We start from the raw sequence: 25,277 nt of genomic DNA, 5'->3' as shown, positions 1-25,277 counted from the left end.
GCGCCGTAGGAGAGGTCGGGGATGCGGCCTATCCTCCATGGATGCGGTCCGCAGCCGCGTGGTATGCGACCGCGTGGGCCGCGGACAAAGACACCGGAGACGCCGGGCGAGGACACACGCGGACGGCGGGGGTGAACGGTAAATTCCTGACACCAATCTAGACATAAAATCACCCAATAGTAAACGTTTCAATAAAAATAACAATTTTAATTTTCCAGAAATGAATTGTGTTGATAGCTTTGGAGCACTGTTGATTTTTTTTGAGGCAAAAGTCAACGCAAAACTGGTTTTGTATTTGTCTGTGACAGCTTTTGTTAATATTTTTAATTATCAGATAAAAAATCTGCTTCTGGATTAACACATTTACACGATGTTGGAACTAATGTGTACAATGAACATTGCTAACTAAGAGATACATTTTTGTTGGTATGGGCTTACCTGGACATCACTGGTTTTTCATCATTAACAGCAATAATGTTCACAAATATGGTTCTTCTGACCTTATGCTTTCCATCAGATAACTGGATTGTAAACCTATCAGCGAGGTTTTCAGAGTCGTCATGCATATATATCAACTTCATACCTTAGTTTGTGGGCCAAGAGAAGAGATGGGAAATTAAAAATAAAAATATAAGGTGCACTTATCCAGACCCCTGGATAATCTATGATCATTTCAGAATTTTCTGAATATGTTTTTATTCTAATTGGACCAAGCTTTTGTTTTAGTTTGCTGTCTATTAACACCCCTACCATTTTTTAGAAGATCCATTGAAAAATCTTGTATTGTAGGCAGGTGGTGATTTTGATGACTATTAATTATCTCACTGACGTTCATGTGGTCTTTGGCATTTACTTCTTCCATGATTAATCCATGATGGGGATGCTCTGTAATAGTAAATACTAAATGATTCTGTGGCATGTCCATGTCAGACACATTTATCACAGAGGGATTAAGCTGTCTCGTCTGGCCTTCTACAACCTAAGTAAAAATAAAACACAGATCACATGGAATGATATAGAAGAGATAAAAACAAAGAACAAAGATAGATATTTAGGTGACAATCATACATTCGTATATATATAGCAGTGTTTCAAAAAAGGTTTAAAATGCGTAGGGTATGTGTTCCAATGCTTGACAACAGAAAAGTCTAGACTAAATTCAGGGTTTGCTGCTTAGCATGTATTTCAGTGCATGATGTCATAAAACAGCATGAAAGCCTGACCTGGATTCTGATATCTCTGGAAAAACCCAGGGGAAACCTAGTCCCGCTCTGGCTGAGCAGTTGACAGAAAAAAAGTTATACTATACATTATTCCAATCTTGTGAGTTCCACAGGGCATTACCAACATTTAAGTAGTCAATATGTTGACAATTTTAGTGAAATTCTAAAGGCAACGTAAAAACATAACATGATTGTAGTTAAAATGAAATTACTTTCCCATACATATGTATCTTCAAAGATTTTAGCTTTTTACTTGTCAGTGACAAAATGCTCTTTTCCATAGGAAATGAACCCCAAGTATGTCAGTACCTTATTTGTTTTTTGGTTTCATATGAATTCAAATGTATTACTTATCTTAAATTTTGAAAAAGAAAATCTAAATCCCTTACTGTAATGTTTCTGGCCATAAATTCTGGCACTTCATCATTTGTTGGCTTGATTATGACATAAAATGGTTTCTCTACGGATCGATGTTTTCCATCAGTGACATACAGCGTAAACTGGTCAGTGGTTGGTTCAATCCTTTCATGTCTAGACTGCACATAGTTAATCTTTAATGACATTATGTCCTTTAGAAGAAATGAGTCTAGAAAAAGAAAATGACTTTTTAGTGTAAAAAAAAAAACATTTACAAAAAAAACACTTAATATAAACATGATACACATACAAAAAAAACTGGAAACCTTTGGCAACTTATAAACAGAAAATCAGTAGAAAATGATATTCATGTTTACTCCAGACAGGCCACCTAATGTCCATATGCCTGGTCTACCACAGGGAAATATGGCAAGTTTTTATATTTTATAACATCTGGGTATAGCTTATTATTTCACCAATCTAGCCACAAGGAAGATGGCAGCATTTTTTTCAAGATATTGTAGCTGCTCATGGTATTCCACGTATGTTTAATGGAAGGAATTTATTTTAGATCAATCTAACAGGTATATATATTAGTGTGAAACCTGGAAGCATGCCAACATTTTTTGGGTTATGTGCCCAAAACAAGGTTTATAGTAATGACTACTTATGTACTTTTTTATATGCTTACCGATGCTTATGCCCATATTGTTTTTCTCAAATCCTGGAGTAGGGAGAATGTTTTCAATGTAACCGTATCTGGGAGGAGAAGCCAATATGAACTGTAAGGTATCAATGCTGGTGTCGGGGTCTGTTGCGTTAAGGTGATTCGGTGTGATGGCAGCTGATCCTCCCTCATCCACTACAAATATTTCACCTGCACAAAAAAACGTTTTTAATGTGTTATTGTGTAATTTTCTACAAAATGTTTTCATCTTTCATATATTGTATACTCCATTTTCTAACATAATGCTTTGACAACACACTTGCCGTTGATTGACGTAAGACCATACTCTATTATCTGCACTTTCTTTAATACATTTTTTCATTTGGCAATTAAGATACAGCTCACTGTAAAAACTAAGGAAAAGTCTTCACTTACCTATTAAAATAGATGGTGGCTGGTCATCCACTGGAAAAACAGTGATATTTAGATCATAAACAGGAAAGGAGTCATGATTTGGTAACAGGGGAAGATGAGGCCCATTATAACAGCAGGGTTTCACCTCTGTATCAGCCTCAGCATCGGAGATAATAAGGGTTATAATGTCAAAGCAGGGGCTCAGTCCAACTTCACCACCTAAAAGGATAACAAATTTTAAACTGCTGTAAACCTGACATATGAAAAAAAAATCCCCACAAAAAAATAAATGTTGGTCATTGCATTCTACATTACACTGCTACCACCCCAATGCAACTCCTTATTTTGGATGAGCTTCTCATTGGCTGTGACAAAATCTTTGTGCAACCAATAGAAAATACAAAAAGAACAAAACATTGCCAAGTTTCCATACTGTTACTATAGTTATTATAGTAGGTGGACCTTATCATGGATCACCAGTCCTCTATGATATGTGAAAAAAGAATGGGTTTTATAAACTATCTGCTGCAAAAACTAGCCAAAATATAATGCACATATAAAATAACAATAACTTATTTAAAAAAAGAGAAAAGAAAACACATTATTCTAATGAACAATTACAGTCCTATGTTGTTTACATACTGGTATGTTTGTAGATCACTGTTCCTGCAAGGACATCACTCTGCGAGAAACGGTCTACAACAATTCCATCTTTTTGAACAATGCCATAATGGGGCTGACGAGCAATCATAAATACCAGCTTCAAGTCATCACTATCTGCATCTGTAGCATAGATATATTCAGCCGAAATGATCACTTTGTCTCCTTCTGAACAAAATATGGCAGGCAGGAGGTTTGCCTTGATAACTGGTGGTTCATCATTGACTGGGGAAACCTGCATATAAAATGAATAAAATCAAGAAGCAGAATAATCATAATCCAGGTCCATATATAACCCTCCTTCTCAATGCCCCACACATTTCTGTCCATGACCGATCCAGACCCTATTGGTCAGGTGAATATTAGGTAATATAGTCCAATTATAACACTTGATATAAAAGCCATGGAAACATACATCTGTATTTCTGAAAAGTCAGTTTATTGTTCAGAAGCTATTTGCCTTATATTTTGGATCTGTGGGTGAGTTTGTTTATATGTAGACAGAATTGTTTCCTTTTTAAAAGGCTAATATATATATGTCTCAGATGACTGCTGAGGACTGGCCTCATGGCTGTGACATTTGCGTTTATGAATTAATCATAGAAGCTCTCCTTTCTCTTTATGTTCAGCGGTAGGTCTAGAGTTGTTTTATTTTGTAGATTATATTTCATCAGGACTGCCTTTGTGGATCAGGTAGAATGAGTTGAGTATTAGAGTAATCCAGACAAGAATCCATTAGTAAATTTGCCTCAATGAATACTGTACCTCACAGATAAGGTCTACATGTATATCTTGTATAATGGGTTTTGCAACACCCTTCCATTTCTACTGAACCTTTCTTGATGTGACAAACCGTATTACATTATCTTTTCCTGGGTGGAAAAACTACTCTAATCCCATTATTGTTAATCTGACTTTACCATCATTGTGGTATATACCAGAGATGTGTTCACCATCATATCATTATATAGTGATCGAGGCACAGATGGTGGTACAGCATGACTCATTTACTTTACTCTTGTCCCTACGCTAGCTCACATCTTCAACCTCTCCCTCACTACTGGATCTGTCCCATCCTCCTTCAAGCATGCTACCATTACTCCAATATTGAAAAAGCCCTCCCTTGACCCGACTGATCTGTCCAATTACGGTCCCATCTCTCTACTTTCCCTCACCTCCAAGCTTTTAGAAAGGATTGTTTATACCCAATTAACCAAGTTTCTTGATTCCAACTCCCTACTTGACCCTCTTCAATCTGGTTTTCACCCTCGACACTCCACTGAGACCGCCCTTACTAAAGTTACTAATGACCTACTTACTGCTAAATCCATGGGCCACTACGCCATGCTGGACCTTTCTGCTGCTTTCGACACTGTGGACCACCCACTTTTCCTTCAAACTCTTCATGGTCTTGGTCTCTGGTCTCTCCTAGTTCACTTCCTACCTCTCTGATCATACCTTCAGCGTCTCTGTCTCCAATAACACTTCTCCTCCCCTCCCCCTCTCAGTCGGGGTACCACAAGGCTCAGTTCTAGGACCCCTTCTGTTCTCATTTTACACTTCCTCATTTGGCAAACTAATCTCATCCTTTGGCTTTCAATACCACCTATATGCTGATGACACCCAGATCTATCTATCCTCTCCTGATCTCTCCTTAGATTGTGTAACTAACTGTCTCGCCTCTGTCTCTACCTGGATGTCTACTCGTTTCCTGAAACTCAATCTCTCCAAAACCGAACTTCTCATCTTCCCTCCCTCCAACGCTAAGATTCCCTCATCAGTTTCCCTCAATGTTAATGGTGCTATCATCTCCCCGTCCCCTCTTGCTAGCTGACTTGGTGTCACCTTTGACTCCGACGCTTCGTTCATCCCCCACATTCACTCTCCATCTTAAAAACATTGCCCGCATCCGTCCCTTCCTAACACAGGGTGACACTAAGGCTCTTGTCCATGCCCTTATCATCTCCTGCCTTGATTATTGTAACTCTGTCTTTGGGGATCTTCCTCTTAACCGTCTCATCCACCTATAATCCACCATGAATGCTGCTGCCAGACTTATCTTCCTCTCCCCTCAGTCTTCACTGGCTGCCTGTACACTTAAGGATTCATTTCAAGATCCTGACTCTTACTTTCAAAGCCCTTCATAGCAGTTCCCCTATCTACATCTCCTCACTCACCTCTAAATACACTTCTATCCGGTCTCTCCGCTCATCCAATGATCTCCTTCTATCCTCGCCTCCGATTCCTAGCTCTCATGCACACGTACAAGATTTCTCAAGGGCTGCCCCTATCCTCTGGATTGCCCTCCCCCTGCCTATTATTATTATTATACTTTATTTATAAAGCGCCGACAGATTCCGCAGCGCTGTACAAAGATAAAAGTGTTACAGATAACGACAAGTACAATACAGCAATTGACATACAGATTCAAGAATGAAGGGCCCTGTTCCTGCAGGAACTAACAATCTTACTATCGGTCTTTCCCCCTGCCTTCGCTCCTTCAAAAAATCCCTCAAGACACACTTCTTTGAGGATGCTTACAACATTGCACACTAACGCCCTCCCATATTCTGTTAGCTCGCCCTCTCCTGCAATACTTACACTAGTGTAGCTGGTCCATCCCTAAGATTGGCACTTTTACCTTTTACCTATTGTGTAATACATCCTACATCTCCCTCTAAATTGTGAGTAGGCCCCTCCTAACCTGTTTCTGTAAGTCAAATTCTTATGTTACATACTACTTGTATGTCCTGTCTACCCATTGTACAGTGCTACGGAATTTGATGGTGCAATATAAAACAATCAATAATAATTATTATTATTATACAGTGATCTAGACACAGACAGTGGTACTCCTATCACTTTATACTGAGCCAGACTTTGACGGTGGTACACCAAAACTCACATACTTTCACTCATGCTGTCTCACATTCTCATTCACTTTCACAGCCCCCTCGACAGTTGGCATCTTCCATGCATTAAAAAGCACGCAATGCCTTTATAACACAGAGCACCTGCATATGACATCATATCCTGCTGCTTCATGTCTTATAGGTGTGCAGTGCATCTAATGGAGCTGAGTCAGAACAGCTTCCATAAAGTAAATGGGTCGTTCTGTGAAGGAGCAGCTGCTAGAGTGAAGTGGAGGAGACCAGCTAGAGGGAGAGGAAGAGAGCAGACCAAACCACTCTGACAGCAGGGGGTGTACAAAATTATATAAAAGCTTTTTTGCTATACTCCCCTGACTACCAGGTTCTCTATGCCTAGTTAAGTTAACCTACTATGAAGAGCCTACTGTTTCTCCTTGCCTAAGTGACTCTCCTTGCCCCCTCACCTCATTCCTCCAGACGCCCATGGACACACCTTTATTTAATAAATATATAGAGTTAATACAAATTAAATTATATATTACATTCTTTGTCACAGGACATGCTATGAAGGTTTGTCTACACATGGTTACATTCCCTGCATTCTTAATGTTTTTTCCTACTAGTTGCAGATGTGAACCTACTGCTCGATGTGTCTAGAATGATGCAAGCCACCAGCTTACATACATCAGCAGCAACAGCTAAAAGAACAGTTTGTTGTTTAACAATAGCTAAAACAACAGTAATGGTTGTGGTCTACTTTGCTCAGAAATGTGCCCCACCATTAGGGAAAAGGATCACTCATGCATTTTGTAATCTAAAGCTTCATAGCTTGGCTTTTAGTCAGCCCTTGTTGTATTTATAGATCATTTCGTAGTTGAAAAAAAAAAACTCTATATAGCTTAGAAAACAGCATTCAATTACTCTGACCTGGACATTTAGGATAAACTGAGTAGAACTGACACCATCTGTAGCTATAAATATAATCTGATCCAGGAGAGTCTCTGAGCCATCATGCTGGTACCTGTTGGGAAAAGAATAAACATAAACAGTGCATTTATAGTACATAATTACTAAATTACAGTATATTACTGAATGATGAATGTGGTCTTGCTGGAATATAACACACAATAAAGTTAAGGTCTAGTAATGATAACAAAGTGTGCATTAGATCAATCCATAAAAATGTGTCTTTCCATGTGTTTCTTCTGATCAGAGCCCAACTCTGCTGCTTCATTGTAACACCAGTGGTAGTACAAGATCATTTGTTGCTTATTAGTTCTGCAGATTAAGTGATAATACTGTATGTGTTCTGTGAGCAGTAGAGTCATAATTGGAAATACAGACTAACCTAAAACACAAACTGGCATGGAAATGATATGGAGATATGTGAAATAAGCCACTCTAACTCCCTTTGTTGGTTAGCTTGACTGGTCTTGAAATTATCATGGGGTGCATATGTAGAATAGTTTACCTTTCAACCCACTAACTTTTCAATAAATAATGAACAGCTATTCCTATTGGGTTTCTGCTGCAAAAATAGCTTGGTTGTACCTATATAATGCATAATAAAATCAATGAAAAATTTAAAAAGTTCTTAGCCTTGCTAAGTAATGTATATCATTGTTTTTTTTAATTTGCAAAAAGCAAAACAGTGCAGGAAGCATGAATTACAAAAAAGATATTACTCACCCTAATGTATTGGAAGGTAATATCATCTTTACTCAAGTACAGCAATGCAAATCATATGATTATAAATATGTATTTACATACTGCATGTGCATGAATGCGAACTCTCTAGGTTTGACTCGAAGTCTCTGGGCCATATCTCTCTTTCTCTGGGCAGGGGTAGCGACATTTAGCCATGCTAGCCCTGACCATTACAAGGCTAGCCCTGGATACAAAGCTCACAGTGCTCATGCAGCCACTCACCAGATTAGGGCGTGTACCAGGTAACCCTAACCTGTGAAGCCTAGGAAAGCATTAATTTCCTAGATCAGTAGAATGCATTTAAAAAATCAAGAAACTAGCATTATCCATGCATTCAGAACAAAGTAAAATCCTAACCTAACTTTTAATGTGCTGAGGTCCTGACAGGTAAATTGATCTTCTGCATCCATGGAAGATCCATCCAGCTTCACAACACCATGCAAAGGAGCCTTGTGCAGAACGACGTGGAGTTTATCCTGTTGTGTGTCTTTATCACTGATTTGGATACTGTCTGATGTAATTGGACTACTACTGCCTTCTTCAACAATCAAGTCATTGGTAAATACCTATCGAGAAAAAGTATGTGGTTAATACCTCTCACCATTCATGGCTATTTGTTGATACAGTATATTAAAGAAAAAAGGTGATGTGATAATGTGTACTTTAAAATAAACTACATGGAATAAAATACATAGAATCTATCAAAGTACATAGTGAAAAACCCTGTTCAGGTCAGAGTATGGGTTCACTATTAACCAAGTGTCACAGTTCTTCAATTCCTGCTGACTTTTAGGAATCTTTGCTATATCTAGTTTGGCGGCAAGTTTTTTTCCCAGTTTAGAAAAAAAAGAAGTTTGTACAGATATCTGCAATATAATATTGCCCCACAGCACATTAAAAGAGCATATCACTGTTGGCTTGTACAGTGTGTTATGTGTTCAAGGCTTTCTCCTTTTTCACATATACATTTATCAATAATTGATTTTATATATGTATCAACTAGGTTACCCTCTGAGTCTTTTATTATTTTGATTATTTTGATTATTAGTCCCCACTGCTTGCGTCCTTTATAAGGCTGAACAAAGTCAGTTGAAGAAAGTCCTGGATTTGTGTTGTTCTTCCAGGAACTTGTTCACCACATGGCTTTTGGGCATTTGTAAAGCTGCCCCTAGCAGCATAATGTTAGTCAAAGAATTGTAATTACTTACACTAAACACATGCTCAAATGTACTCTCACCTGTGGAGGACTATTATCCTCAGGAAGTATAGTGATATTAAAACAGATGCCGTGTAAGGTACCCCCATGCTGGTTTCTGACTGACAAAACAAATTGGATATGTTGAGGGTTCGGGCCTATGTCTTCCATTGGTGGCATATACGCAACCTTCATGTGGCTCACAGCATGCTGCAAATAAAGTATATGTGTATGATATTACTATAATTATGTTATTAAACAGTGTAAAACAACACATATTGAAATTCTTGAAAAGTCTTACTTAAGCAAGTGTATCCTCTCCTGTAATTATTTATGTTATTATCAAAAGGGTGGTGATTTCACAAGGCTTCTAGGAGTGGCTGATGTTATTAGACCCAACATCCTATATTAATAAAAAGCCAGTTTGGAACATAAAATGATGGAATGTCTACAGCAAGCACTTTGCCCCAGATGCACCTATTATAAGGATGTTCTGCTGTGCCATTTTTTCTTCTTTGTGGCAATTCTTCTTTAACATTTCAAGAACTCAATGTTCACTGCTTGGTCCAGGCTTGGACCTTGACTGTCAGTCCATTTTTCTAATCATCTAACCAGGTTAATGACTAATCCAGAGAAAGAGGTCTACTCTTTGAAGGACAATGAAATTAAGCGATTAGGGACAGCTCTCCATTACCTATGTAAATAATCATTTTCAATAGTCACAATTTACTGCACTGTATGCTATGACTTACTTGAGAGAATGTTGTTGCCATTATTACTGTGTGATCCTTCTCTGCTTTACGAAGATTCTCCGCTAAAACTATTTTCCCAGAGTCTAGGTTGCTATATAGAAATATAAAAACAACACAACATTCAAGACAAACAATCAATTTAGTGGTGGATGTTATGCATCAATGATTTTTTAGACTTAAAATATGGCAAATTATACAAAATATGTTTGAACTTTCTTGAAGTTATATACAGTACAGGTTCCTAATGTAAAGCACAAAATACTAATAATGTTAATCGTGTTTTTAAGGTCTTCTGGATTACAACAAAAAGTGTTAATGGCAAAAGGGGAGAAATCGAATTATTACACTATTATCACTATGGATAATTAAGAACTATGTATTAAATGTAAATTTGGGACTGCAGATCGGACCAGGTGAAAATACATTTACCGTGAATTACTAATATATACATAAAAAAACATGCAAATAGCCACACACAATTGCAGGGCTATAATACACAGTAACAGCTTGAGTTTGGACAAATAGATATAAAAAAAAAAAAAATTATAGTATTAACAAATGATATTACTGGGTAAGGGCACAATGACAAAAATTTAAGGTTTCAGATATTAAAAATATGCTGCCGAAATCTAAATTTCACTAAAAAAATAATTTCACCATTTGGGTCAGTATTGGTATTTTCTATCCTCCAGGCACTGGATTTACAAAATAGATATTTTTCATACAACCACAGTTGTATGAATACATGCATTTTTCATTGTTAAAGCTATAATTAGTAGTACCTGTTTAAAGATACGTGACAGGGTGGTGTCGTGACGGTATAGATTAATTCTCTTTCTGGGGACTCTGTGTCTATGAAATGCAGATGTTTCTTTGTGATAAAAGCAATCTCAGTTTCCTTAACGATCAGATGTCTCACAGTTCCAGGAGCTTCCTTGGGAAGTTGGTCATCCACAGGGTTGATATGTATAATTACAGTCTGCACCACCCCACCAAAAAAAAACCAGACAAGGAACTTTCAATTATGGAAATATAAAATTGCATTTTTACATAGATCGTGGCAGCGGAATGGGTCGTACTTTAAACACTGCACATAGGATGCTACCTTTGCCACAAGTTAGTTTGGGAAATCTCTGCCCTGGTCCACTGTAATATCTTAGTTTTGTAATTTTGTCCCCTAACAAAAGCATTCTTTGCATAAATCATTGTACTGTTTTGGGAACTATCAAAAAATATGTAGGGACATTACTACTTATTGGAGAGTTACTGAATTTGTAATATATATGTACGGGAAAAACATGAAAATTCTAAGCCATTTGTGTAATCCATTCTGAAGTGTTTTTAAAAAGAGTCACAGGTACCTGAGGCCCAGATAGATTTGGAGGATCATGACTGTCGGAGAGAACAAACTCAAAGGAATCTTCAAACACTTCGCCTCCAAGGTGGCGGTAATAAATAATGCCGTTGTATAGGTCTCGTTGTAGGAAGCTTGCAACAGGATATGCTTTTAGCGGAAGAAAGGGACACATGAATTTTTTTTTCCCATGAATCTATTATTTTCTATAACATCTGCTCAGTAGTACTCCCCTAATAACAGCTGAGCGCCTACCGAAATCAAGCCCCAGCCAATCACATGTATGATATCTGTACATTGATGTTTTTCTAGAATAAATTACATCATCTGCTGCTTCAATGGCAGAGATACCAAGCATGGGGAAGAAGTTCATGGTTTAAGTAAAGGCAACCAAGGGAGGACTTAAGTGACACAATTACAAACAAAATGAAAATATATATATATATACATACCTATGAGGTTTTGTCCTGGTTTTTTCACTATCTCCCCAGCCAGGGATGGCTTGGTAATGTTAAATCGTATATAATCATCACTGGAGTCCATATCGGAAGCACGGAGCATTGAACCTTGGATAAGTACAGTTTGGCCTTCAAACAGCTCAATGACAATGTTGGTAATTAGGAATGGAGGGCTATCATCTTTAGGAAGGATGTTAATTGGGAACTTGTGGCGGATGCTGTGGCGCCCGTCAAATATCCTAAAGACTACAAAATCCTTAGTGGTATCACTGTCATCGTGATGATAACAGACAACTCCAGCCTGTATATCTTTAATGGTGAATATGAATCCTTTCCCTCCTGACAAAATGACAAAGAAAAATTTTAGTTTTGGAGAAAATCATTTTAATATGGGTAGCTTATTTGTGTAATTATATATATTTGTACTGTTGAGAAAAATAACACATTTCTGAATAAAAAGGGGGAGCATGTGGCATACTGATCAGATTTTGTCAGGATTACTCTCGGAATGGAGACCTGCCCACTGTGTCTACTGAACAATCTGACATTGGACAATCTGACAATTTCCTGTAAAAGTTAATGGGGGCAGTGATGTAACAAACATTATCCCTTAACCTAGTCGCACACTTTTATGTATGGCCAAAAAGAATCATAGCATTCAAAAGGGAGTTTACCCAAAATATAAAAAAAAAGTTTAACTAGTATGTATGTAATAATATAACGTGTGTGGATACCATTATGTGTAAATACGATAATATATCACAGCTTTCCAGAATGGTTCATGCCCATTGAGTATGTCAAATTCAATACCATCTTGCCAGAATAATACCCAAACTACAAGATTTGTCCTAATCTCCTAATTTTTCAGATGAATGGTTTGTTCCAGTCATGTGGAAATTCAATTTATACTGAATTTTTAATAGGTAGGGGATTACAATGGATCAGATTTAATCTGTCATCTATGTGGATTTGCACGTTTTATTACTGGGTTGGTTAAAATAATTAAACAGGTAAGATTCTAACCCTTCAGTCATCACCACTGCAATTCTATCCTTTACAGGTATGTGTACCATACAGTTGTGTAGTTTTGGGAAAAATGACTTTTATTACACTCTTCCTTCACCTTCACTGCACTGTACATGACCTGTGTGCGACAGGAACAGTGGTAGTTTTATACAATTGGGAGTCTTCAATGGGATCTGTAAATTCTGAGTCTGATACAGATCTTGTCAGCCTACAACAGGCAACTAGAACTAGGGGGAACTAGGTCTGTTCAGTAGTGATGAACAAATTTGCATTGTACTGTTTATGAGGCCAGTGACGCAGCTAGATAATTACCATGAGCCAAGGAGAGTTCAGACATTGCAAAATGGTAGCATGGGTACATTAAGAAAAATAAATAACTACCAGTATTATGGTCGAAGGAAAGGTTTGTTGTGAGAGTTGTTATTCTATTGACTGGTGGTTAAGAGACCCAGTGGTCTAGAACAAAATGAATAAATGTTACACAAATCTAATAAAACCCAGACAATTTTACCCCTTAGAGTTATACGTCCATGCTGCAAACCATCGACGATCACCAAGCGAACTGCACCAATGTTGTCATTGTCAACAATCTGAAGTTGTTCCCACATGATTGGTCGAGACTGGCCTTCTAAAAGATCAAGACCTGTATAGAACATAGTATAATATGTTTTTTTTAAAAGAATATGGTAACTTATATTAGGTAAAAATTGCTACCTATGAACAGCTCTGCTGTTTAATAACCTATTTTTAAAAAGTTGACCTTCTCTATCTTCCTTTCAATGTAATAATCACTTTTATTCATTCCTTTATTACCTTGTGTGAGAAATTGGTGTGCAATAATGCGATCTTTGCAAATCTATGTATTTAGGTCAGCCTAGTATGTGTATGTTAGGCAGAGTGTGTGTGTGTATGTTCATAAGCAGTTTGGAGCCCTATTGAGAACACACCCTCTCCCTGAATCACAGTTATGTGACTACACACTAAATCTGACAATGTAAAAAGACTTTACATTACACATACCATTGAAGGGATGAACACTATTCACTGACACTAAAGTGGTCAGTGTTTTGAAGCTTTTTTTGTATAAGAAGTGAGCATATCAATGGTATGTTTTTATACAAAAATAAAAAAAACTCACCCATATTCCAGGATACCCTAGGGGCAATTGTGTCAGCAGTTCTGATTGATATATGGAGTGTAATAGGGGAACTCCTTTCGAAAAAGAAATCATGAACTTCAAACTCTACCTGTAAAGGACGACATGCATTTGGGATATTTTATCATTAATTTGGCAGAATCAGTTTTTCAATGAGCAAATTTGTAATGGAGGTAAATGGGACATCTTGGTTTTCTCCAAAATTAGCAGTTCAGAAAAAAAACACATTTTGCTTGTGGTTATGTACTACTGATCATGTTTTGTTCAAATAGTCCCTTATTGTATTTCAGAAAGATGGATGTTTTGACTAACATTGTACTAGTGAGATATTTTCAATAATACAGAGTAACAGTTTTCACGCAAGCATGGAAACAAATAAATATAAAATTAAAACATTCTATTGTCCCAGAGTCATTTTGAACTATTTGTATTATTTTCATATGAATGTGTTCAAACCCATGATTATATTTACCTAAAACCAAGACGCTCTAAAAGGACTGCCAAATTGTTACATGGTGTTTTAACAGCTATTACACTGGCCAAAACTCAAATGACTCTAAATGTTTTCTTTTAGTTAGAACAGACTCATTCCCATGTGAAAATAGAATTTTTATGAAATTCAGATGTATTACTTGTCAGTAATATTTTTGTAATATTTTAATAAGTCAAAAGACCTAAAGGCATAAAGCATGGAAATATGGGATATGGGTCATGTTGGGTCAAATCAAAAGGTTTGTGGTTTGCAATGAATAAACCTTAACATTTAACAGCTGTAATGCTCTGGTTTTGCTTCATAGGATAATATTTTAAATGACCTTTATATATCGCCTACTAACTTCCTCTCCTCTAATTCCCTCCTTGACCCTCTACAGTCTGGTTTCAAACCCCTTCACTCTACTGAAACAGCTGTAACAAAAGTCTCCAATGACTTGCTCTCTGCCAAAGCAAAAGGTCACTTCTCAATTCTAATACTACTGGATCTCTCTACTGCTTTTGATACTGTTGATCACCACCTTCTTCTAGACTCACTTGCTTCTATAGGCATTCGAGATACAGCTCTCTCCTGGATCTCCTCATATCTGTCTAACCGTTCCTTCTCTGTTAACTTCTCTGCCAAGACATCATCGCCCCTTCCACTTTCGGTTGGTGTCCCTCAAGGTTCAGTCCTTGGCCCTCCGCTGTTCTCCCTTTTTATACTTCCTCTCTTGGCAAACTAGTCAACTCATGGATGTCACAACGCTACCTCCAACTGAATCTTTCTACAACTGAACTCATTATCTTCCCTCCCTCCATCTCCACTCCACTACCTGAATTCTCTATCACCATTAACCACACGACTATCTCTCCTGACTCTAACCTTTCCTTCATCCCTCACATTCAGTCCCTCGCCAGATCCTGCCGCTTGCACCTAAAAAACATCTCTCGTATCCACCCATTCCTCACCCAAAAATTCACAAAAACTCTGATTCATTCACTTATCATTTCCCGTCTTGACTACTGCAACACTCTTCTGGTTGGCATTCCACTGTCTCGACTCTCTCCTCTACAGTCTGTCCTAAATACTGCTGCTAGGCTTATCTTCCTTGCACGCCTCTCCTCTTCTGCTTCCCAACTCTGTGAAACCCTCCACTGGCTCCAAATTACCTTTAGAATTCAATTTAAAATCCTGGTACTAACATATAAGGCCCTCCATAATACTCTCCTACTCCATCCTTACGTTCTTCCCATGGGCTAAGGCTCTCCTCCTCACTTATCACCTCTTCCTTTTCCCGTCTACAAGATTTCACTCGAGCTGCCCCATAGCTCTGGAATCTACCTTCACCGAACCATCAGCATTCACCCTCCCTCCCAACATTCAAGAAACATCTCAAAACTCACTTTTTCAGAGAAGCCGCACCATCTTAGCTGCTAGAACTTCCTTGTCATTGATACAACCACAACACTACCTCTCACCCTTTCTCTCACCCCATTCCCTCAAGATTGTTAGCTTGAGAGCAGGGCTCTCTCCACCTAATGTATCAGTTTGTCTTAGTCTGTCAATTCTCGTCTTGTCATACCCCTTTGAATAAATGTATTGAATTAAGCGCTGGGTAAACTGTATAAATATAAAAGGGAATAATAATAATATCAAACTGTACATAATGCACACCAATTAGTCTGTTCACTAAAAATCAAGTTATCTGCTGATGTTGTTAAGAGAATCTAAAGCTGGCTATTAAAAATAACCTATTTCCTAAAATGTTCTGAATGGTTCTTGAACTCAAAAATTGGCTACTTTATGGCTGGTAGAAAAAAATAAAAATATTCCAGGTCACCGAACCATTGCCAAAGTTGAACTTCCTTGATCCACGGTTTCTCTTACCTCAAAATTTCTTCGCTCTGTGTGGCTGCTGTTTGGGGGCTGATACGCTATTAACATGTCATTGAGATCTTTCCATGTGAAAGATGTGATACGCTTGGTGTGATCAGACAAATGTGTAAAGAAGCCTTGAGCCGGTGGTTCTGTGATGTTAAAAACCAGCAGAGGCTTGGGGGTTTCGCTGTCCTCAGCATCCACAGCTGCTGTTGTCATTGGAGTCAGAACGAACTGATCCACTTCTAATATGAACATTGACATAAAGGCGGCTTTGGGGATCTGATTGGGAACAGCATCTCGAATGTGGACTGGAATCCATGCATATTCCGACTGCAAAAAAGATGGATTAAAAAGTTTAGGTGACACTTTGATTACATTTGGTTAAGATGAAAAGCAATGGATTGTATAACTGGAATAGTAATTCAGAATTTATGTTTCTCACAGTGAAGTTCACATTACCCAAGACAAATGAAATAATATACTTTTTAAACAAGCAAGTGCATATCATTAAACTTGCTACTCTATCAATTAGTATGGTTATTCATTCATTAATTGTTGGTTGAGTGTTTCTAAATATTTTCCAGTACCATCATTATTGTACAAGGGGCCATTGTCTGGGACCAGAGGGTCAGAGGCTTATATGTAATATCAGAATGTATTTCTTCACTGGCATGGTAACGAATAAGTGGAGTAGCCTTTCAGTAGAATTTTTTTCTGTGAAGTACCAAAAAAGTTTAAAACAAAGTAGATTCTGACTCTAGATTCTAGTACTCCTGAACCCTTCCGAAGCACCGCAAATGTGCCAAAAATGGAATAATATCAGTTCTCTGACATAGTAAGCCTTGAGGCATACATATTTAAGATGATTTCCAGTTTTTGAAAGGTGAAAGTCTTGCAGTCCTGTTCTGTATGACTAAAATAATAAAATAACTAATAATAAATTCTGTGAAATATGTCTATGATAGGACTGCACAAATCCAGTGCTTGAAAGCCACAAACAGGCCAGTAATTCTTAAGATCGAAGCCTGAAAAAAAAATGTTATTCTTTAATTGAGATGCCTGAGCTCAACTTATTTAAAAATAATTACCTGTATCCAGCACCCCTCAAGCACTGGAGTTGTGCAGCCCAGCTCTATGACCTTTTCTGCCAGGAATTAGGTAGTTCAGATAGAACATCATAATCCATACAATTAAGTTCTGTAGCCATTGATTAAACATAAGGTATATCGGATGAAATGTAAAAGGTCTTTCATTAGCTGTCATAATTATAGCAGGTCCTAGAAATAACTTTGTACTCTGCAGTGGTGAACAAGAGTATATTTCAATCAACCACTTGAACCTGAACCTATATTGTGACAGCTGGACATGTGTATTAGGCCAGGATACAACGGCACTTATCTAACCAGATAAACAAATATAAAACGTCCATATCACCTTTTACACAGTACAGTCGAAATCTTCCAAAACACTTTACAGCTTGTTAAAGTGAAATACATTTATATGTTAAGCTTCCGAACAGTTACTCACCTTATACAAAGATTTACTCCGGGTGTCGGTAAGGTCCAGTTGGATGCTAATATAATCTATGTTAGGTGAAGGAGGGTCCAGGTGCTGGTATCTGATTCCCATTAAAAGGAATTCCTCACAGCTAGTCTTTAGAACAATCCCAACCTTCTTAAGCTCTGGTATGCAGTTGCCCCGCTTGCAGAGAGGGCTTGGCTTTTGATCTGTGAATAGCAAAAGCTTCAGTCAAATCAGATGTGTAATATTGATTTTTTTTCTTTTTTAGAGCAGTTGATAAGAGAACTGCTTCTTAGAACCTGACCATTATCTACACATACAATGGACATTTTCCTGGTGCACTATTTGCTTTGATTTACGCAGCAGACCAAAGAAAAGTAGCTTTATGTCACTTCTTCATTCTTGCCAGTCTTCTACCTATTTGTGAGTATATTCCACTTTTGTTCAGGGTCTTCCCAATTCCAGCCCATGACCAACACAATTCTTTTTTAATTTTGCTAACGCAGGCATTGTGGCCACCAGCTTCAGTACCTGAAGTTTCCTGGAAAGCAAACCTAGTATTTGACTATGAATCTAGAACCCTAAAAGAGTAACCATGCCATTCCATTCCACACAAATACAGGTTATCTAGGGTAATAAGTTTGTAGGAGATGCTGCCAACAATTCTCTCAAATTCACTGACCAGACTTGACAGAGGTCCCATGCCATTGCATGGTAGCTTTCTTTCCTGTTCCCGCTGGTATGGAGGGGGTTAAAATAAATGCTACCCTGTACACCCTCCTGTCACCAAAAAATCTATACTTCATTTCATAGGGCAGACTACTACAACTTCGCTGTATTGGGTAACAGCTGATTTGATACATCTTAAGAGCCACATTGATACACTTGTGACAGACATAGTCTACACATGATTCCCATGAAAAAGTAGTAGTAGAAGTACATATTTATGCAAACAAAAATGGAACTCACTGGATCCATGGAAAAAACTTTCAGGTTGATCCCCACGTGGCTGTTCTTTCTCTGCATCTCCAGTAACAAGTTGACCGTGGGTCGGAAGTTTGGATTCTGAAGATGACACTCTTACAGTACATTCAAGGTTGACCCTCTTGCTATAATCAAAGCTCAGTATGTTCTTATCAATTATATTGGAGAGGCCATAAAATTCTCGAACTTCCAGCTGCTTGGGGCCAAGTTTTATGATGTTGCAGTCGGGTTCCACCAACTTTACCCTTAGTACAAATGTTTCTGTGAATGTCTCATTTTCTGTAAACCTAAATGGACATAAAAAATGTCACCAGTTTTCATGAACTGTTTCACATGCATTAACACTTGAAAAAAAGAAGAGAATTTAGGATCTTTTGTTTGCAGACAATAGAAATCTAGTCCAAAATTCATCATTTCCTGCACATTTTGATTAATGTTTTACTGCAAACTGTAGCTAATACTCCAAATTTAATTAATTGACGTGAGAAAAATGAGAGCTTCTGCTATAGTGATTACAATATCACAGAGCAATGTTTCTCAACGCGTGGTTTGTGGTGGTGGATCCAGTGGTGTAATTCTGCTAATTCTTTAAGAAACATGTATAAAAAGAATTGACAATTCGATTTTCATTGATCATTTGAAATATTTTGTTAGGAAATTAAGCTACTATGGATATTTGGTTGCTAAAAAGTTAAGGGAATAGGTAATTTTTTATTCTCTCAACACCTTTTGGAATTCTTATAAAGTATATGCAATTATGTATAGGTATGTGCCAGGTGAATGTAGAAAAGCTGCTAACAACCCCAATGAGATCTTCCTTAGTGCTCAAAAAGGGAAATGTGCAAACTAATTGTGTCCAGTGATCGCTGTTAAAACTACTAGGCAGTTGGAATATAAAAGCAACAAGTTTAATAATCACTTTTCACATATAAAAACAATGAATTCCATAAAAAAAGGATTAGAAGTATAAACATTGATATTAAGATGATATTGATGAAGATGTGCAACATAGCTTTTTTGTCTGATGTTGTGAACTGACATCAAAAGTTGATATTAAGGAGAACCTGACACATTCAGAGATAAGTAGATTTTAGATAATGTTTTAGCTGTGTATGAGAAGCAGATCCACTCAATATGGGCTATAGCATCCCATACATAAATATTGAAATCATGGCAAACACATCAGCTTCTCCTTAAAATCAAGACAGAAAAGCTATGTCACACAATTTCATCAATACATCTTATTATCAATGTGTATATTTCTGATCCTTTTCTTTATGAATTCTTTTTGCACCCTGGTACAGTGGGTTAAGCATCTAACTTCACATTATTATTCTACTTTGTTCGTATGGTTATATACATCAAAATTAAACCACATGTTGTCATGGGAATGGGACTCTAACTTACATTTTACAATCAATGTACAGTCAAAAACATTTGTGGGGTTACTCAATGTACCAACCATGTTGGATTACAAAAACCACTAGTTTGTTAATGGTTTTTAATCCCTGTTAGGCTCCCTAAAATGTATAATACCGAGTCTTCAGCTTGTTGGAGGGAGTGCAATCAGAAGGATCCATTACTACATATATGATAGTGATGCTCAATGGTAAAACCAACATGGGACAAAAGTTTCATAATGTGTTTGAACTGATGGGTGTTTATCTACTTTTTGCCCCAAACTGGCATTATTACATTTTCCTCTGATGATATTATATTGTGCCAGCATAAATTAATTATACAACTGTTTCTTGCTGTTACGCTATCGATAGTGAGAAAATGGGAAACTAAAATTGTTCTTGGTATATTTGTATACAGCTTGATTTATCTTTTCACAGAGATCATAATTTGTACAGTTGTATCTCCTAATCTCTATAATTTTGACATTATACAATTAACGGAGATTACAATGCCGTGCCATGTAATTATTACAGATTACAGATTAATGATTGATTGTAATTTCACTATTTTGATATCTGAAACTTCTGCATTTAGTGAAGTAAGCAGCCAGCACTGAACCTTTAAATTAACATTGGTAACAGAAGTATATAAAGCTCTTTATAAAAACCCTTCCTTTGGTTGTTGGAGAGCTGGAATAAACTAACAGTGCAATAAAGAATACAGCCACACAATGTAGGGTATGCAAAATAAACAATATTTAATAGGTAATATATATGTAATGTATTCTTCATACAAACCTGTAGAGTCTTAGCATGACTTCATCTTCATCTAAAATTGGGCATCCATTGTGAGTGTATTGGACTTCATTAGGCAGAAAATGACAGTCAAATACCTGAGGGAAATACGTTTTTTAAATTATTTTGTAACAGAGAAAATAATACACAGTGGCAAGAAAAAGTAAGTGGACCTTTTGCAATTACCAGCATTTATGTATACATTTGTATTAAAATATAAACTTTACAATGATTTGCAAAAACCTTCTGTTTTAACTAATAACACAAATTATTGTATTGTTCTTGTCCATATTGAATGCATCATTTAAACACTATATAGCACTGTATTATATGCTCAAGGAGAAAAATATTTCTTTCCATGGGACTTTCCCTTAATCACTAGCAGATGCAGAGCCAAATTATGAAATAAGGGAAGAAAGAGCTATTTTATTGAAATTGCAGACTCCTAGCTAGATCACAAGCCAAATTGGTTCTGCTTGATTTTAATAAACAGAGTAAAGGGGAATATCAAAAAGTGTTAAATTGTACCGCACAAAATAATTGCTTGGCCTGTGTAGCATCACTCACTATAGAGTTTCAAACTGCCTCTGAAAGCAACAACAGCTCAAGCACTGTTTGTCAGGATCTCCATGACATGGGTTTCCTTGGCCGATCAGCTCTACACAAGCAAAATATCACTGTGCACAATGTCAAGCATTGTCTAGAGCGGTGTAAAGCACTATGGTTTACTGAACACTGGAGCAGTGGAAACGTGTTCTCTCGAGTGATGAATCACACTTCACTATATAGAAGTGTGATGGACGAACCTGGGGGAAAAATGGTCTTGGACTGTTTTTCAGGGTTGGGACTACCCCCCTTAGTTCCAGTGAAGAGTAATTTTGTCAATTGTATGATTCAACCAAGTGGCTTGCACGAAGCCCTTACTTTAACCACATTGGACACCTTTGGAATGCATTGGAACACCAAGTGGAAGCAAGGCCTACCGGTCTTACATCAGTGCCTGACTTCACAAATGCTCTTTTTGGCTGAATGGGCATACATTCCCATAGATACACTCCAAAGTCTTGTGGAAAGCCTTCCCAGAAGAGTGGAGGCTGTTATAGCTGCAAAGGGGCCAACTCTATATTAATGTCCATGGTTCTGGAATGAAATGTCCAATAAGCTCATATAGGTGTTACGGCCAGGTGTCCATATACTTTTGGTCATAGAGTGTAACCTCCTCATGTGATGGCAATTCCATTTTATCCATTGCTAAGTACTAGAATACTATATCAATTTATTGTATGCAATCCCATGAGCAGCAGAGGAAAAAAACAGCTCTTACAGTTATACATAGGTCAGATAACCAGATCAAAGAGACGCCAATGAATACATAAATAAATAAACTAGTTAATCCATGGGTTTAGCACTGTGTTAAACCAGCAGAGTTCTGTGCAAAACATACAAACATATTCTAAAATCATGTATGCTTTTGCCTAAATTAACATACTTCATACTAACAAAATGTTTGAGATTGCGAGGATTATTTTAAATGTGTACTTTCCTGCCAGTAGGGGGCAGCAAAGTAGTGGGGCAGCAAAGTAGTAGGTCAACCTTGAACCATTTCACAACATTCTACATTAGTTGTGGGGTCACATAAAGGTTAGGCTAGGTTACTAGAAAAACAACATGTATTCAAATTGAGAGATTTAAAATATCTAGTTGTATGTGTCTATGTGTATAGGATTTTCAGACCTCATGCAAAACTGTCTTTCTTACTTACACCTCATTCACTGACAAAAAATGTAATGATTAAAACCAATAAAAACCTGTTAAGCTAGTTACAGTTTGCATGAGAGTGGGCGGTAAAGAACAGAGGCAACGGAACATAAATGTAAGAAAGACTGTCCTTGGGCGATATCCAGTTTAATTCAGTGCATATTGAGCTATGCCGCTTGTATATTCTAGGGTGGCATGTATCAGCCATGCTTTTTTTGGTTCTTAGATCTGTACTGCATGTTATTCATGTATCCATATAAATTAATTTTCATCTGCAAGGACATTTAAACTGAACACATATCTCAGTCTGAAGGATACTGTGTGGTGTACTGAAGCCAATGGTTTGAACAAAGGAAAAAGATGAAAGGGGTGTACAAGTATGGATGTCCTCTTAGGATCGGACACCTTAAATCATATTTTTAATTAACATTACCTACCTGAGGGGATAATATCCCAACCCTCTGTGTTATTGGCTCATTGGCAATTACTTCCACTTTGCAGGAATCTTTCTCCCTTGGAATGGAAAACTGCAGGTCTTCCTCTGACAGGAACGCACTCTGCCCTTTCATCACAGTCAGTCCCTGGTTTTTTCTGATGAAGGTTGAGTTGACATCCCTCAGTATGAGCAGTAACAACGCAAGACAAGGATACAAGCGGCAACCTAAAAAGAAGCTCATTTTGTCTGCTGGAAACTTTTCAAAAGTGGGTCATCCGGCAACAGATAATGTTTTTAACCTTCCATATGATGCATCCATGCAACACAGGTTTTAGTCCTCCGTTGAGTAACGGTGAGAGCGGTTCTTTTGTCTCCAACGCGCACACAACAAGCTCTTTCACAAAGTTTGGTACTTTAATCAAAAGTCGTTGAACAATACTGACAACGCCAGATATTAACGTGCTTCTTGGGATTTTCTAATCCTGCAAAATGAGGGGATAAAAGAAGTCAGCTGAATGCAAACAAATTTCAAAGGCTAACAAGTCAATAGGAGTCTTTCATCTTACATTCAACAGGGACCACATTAGAACAACTGAGCGACTTGACTTCTATACAGAGGATGTGGGCCACATAATGATTTCCACCTGTAAGAAATCAACGGCTGGTATTTGTAACTACATTCTCGATGTATTTTTACTCCAGATCAAATAAATTAAAAATCCACCTAGAAAGTTAACATAAGCTAAATATCTTTAACCCTCTGTGTGCAGAAGGAAATAACATTGCTCTAGCAATCTAAGCGGAAATTGGATTTAAATTAAAAAAGCCAAATAATATTAAGAAATATGTTGGGATAGTAAGGGTATGATGCATCTATAGATTATACTAACAACTTTTGGTATTATATATCTATAAAATGTCTATTTTCCAGAAATACAGTCCCTCATTTTGACCTAAATCCATCTGTTGTTTTTCCGCTGATGTGCCTAAAGTCACAATAATTGTTTATATCAACAGAAAAACATAGGTTTCTAGGTTAAATTGTCCAAATATGTATTAATGCCAAAAAGTTGCATAAAATGCATCACTAAAGCCCCAAATTCCAACAAGACTGGTAAAGAAAATATTGTCCTTCTTTGGAAATGGTGGAAAGTAGACTTGGGTGCCAACCAACTCTTCGTGTTCGTTTTGGGCGAATATTCGTGTCCATTCTTCGTGTTTGTTTTATTTTTTTGCTTTTGCCGTTTTTTAGAAGGGGTTAATACGCAATACGCACTACACAGCAGCTTTGGCGCCAGGATTTTAAAGGTCCGTATGAGCAACTCTATTGGTCGCCGGCAGGGGCCTCCTCTGCCATAAACCAATGAAGTGCAGTTGCATTTCATTGGTTGATGCCAGACGAGCCCCCTGCTGGCGACCAATAGAGTCACTCGTACAGACTTTTAAAATCTTGGTGCCTAAACTGGTCTCCCCACTCCAGGAGTTGAAGGTCCATAAGTGCGACAATAGAGTCGCTCGTACAGACCTTTAACTTCTGACGGCCAGGCGAAGTTTCACCGTCAGGGGCTAAAGGTCCATGCGAGCGACTCCATTGATTGATGGCACATGAGCCCCCTGTTGGCTACCAATAAAGTCGCTCATACAGACTTTTAAAATCCCGGTGCCGGAACTCAGCCTCGGGAGACCACTGGTCGCTCGTACGGACCTTTAACTCCTGGCGGCGAAACTCTGCCTGGGCCTGCTCCAGGAATTAAAGCGACCAATAGAGTCACTCGTACAGACCTTTAACTCCTGACACGGAACTTGGCCTGAGGCGACCATTGGTCTCTTCACTCCTCTGGCAGAGGAGCTCCCTGCCGGTGACCAATAGAGTTGCATTTGCAGACCTTTAACTCCTGACGGTGAAACTTGGTGAAAGGTCCATAAGAGCGACTCTATTGGTCGCCGACAGGGGCCTCCTCTAGCATCAACCAATTTGTTGATGCCAGAGGAGGCCCCTGCAGGTGTCCAGTAGAGTCCCTCACACAGACCTTTAACTCCTTGCGTGAACCTACAGATTTCCGCTCCCATTAACCCCTGCGATGCCGCATAGATAAGGTAGGCTAAATGGGGAAAGGACCCGGAGATTAGTAGATTAACAAAGACGAACACAAAGATTCTTCGGGTTGTGTGTCTTTGTCTTTGTGTA

General features: G+C 37.8%; 1 protein-coding gene across 1 annotated transcript in view; it reads right to left on the bottom strand.

The window, feature by feature from the left end:
* LOC149285338 (FRAS1-related extracellular matrix protein 1-like) overlaps window positions 1-23,330 on the bottom strand; it is a 69,209-nt gene extending 45,879 nt beyond the window's left edge. Inside the window, exons 1-20 of the mRNA XM_089495500.1 lie at window positions 23,091-23,330; window positions 20,899-20,993; window positions 18,686-18,987; window positions 17,723-17,922; window positions 16,202-16,525; window positions 13,822-13,930; window positions 13,195-13,326; window positions 11,652-11,996; window positions 11,207-11,349; window positions 10,647-10,824; window positions 9,846-9,955; window positions 9,136-9,303; window positions 8,256-8,464; window positions 7,119-7,212; window positions 3,304-3,556; window positions 2,683-2,880; window positions 2,272-2,457; window positions 1,613-1,809; window positions 751-979; window positions 439-583 (exon numbers count right to left, since the gene is read on the bottom strand). Of these exons, the coding sequence (XP_089351626.1) occupies window positions 439-583; window positions 751-979; window positions 1,613-1,809; window positions 2,272-2,457; window positions 2,683-2,880; window positions 3,304-3,556; window positions 7,119-7,212; window positions 8,256-8,464; window positions 9,136-9,303; window positions 9,846-9,955; window positions 10,647-10,824; window positions 11,207-11,349; window positions 11,652-11,996; window positions 13,195-13,326; window positions 13,822-13,930; window positions 16,202-16,525; window positions 17,723-17,922; window positions 18,686-18,987; window positions 20,899-20,993; window positions 23,091-23,330 (3,857 nt within the window). The remainder of the gene's footprint in view (window positions 1-438; window positions 584-750; window positions 980-1,612; window positions 1,810-2,271; window positions 2,458-2,682; window positions 2,881-3,303; window positions 3,557-7,118; window positions 7,213-8,255; window positions 8,465-9,135; window positions 9,304-9,845; window positions 9,956-10,646; window positions 10,825-11,206; window positions 11,350-11,651; window positions 11,997-13,194; window positions 13,327-13,821; window positions 13,931-16,201; window positions 16,526-17,722; window positions 17,923-18,685; window positions 18,988-20,898; window positions 20,994-23,090) is intronic.
* Window positions 23,331-25,277: the final 1,947 nt, after the last annotated feature.

Source organism: Sceloporus occidentalis, unplaced genomic scaffold, assembly GCF_023333645.1.
Source record: "Sceloporus occidentalis isolate IW3139 unplaced genomic scaffold, rSceOcc1.0.p SCAF_80, whole genome shotgun sequence".
NCBI lineage: Eukaryota > Metazoa > Chordata > Lepidosauria > Squamata > Phrynosomatidae > Sceloporus > Sceloporus occidentalis.
The sequence above is the reverse complement of the archived record's forward strand: the minus strand, read 5'-3'. Positions and strand labels throughout refer to the sequence as shown.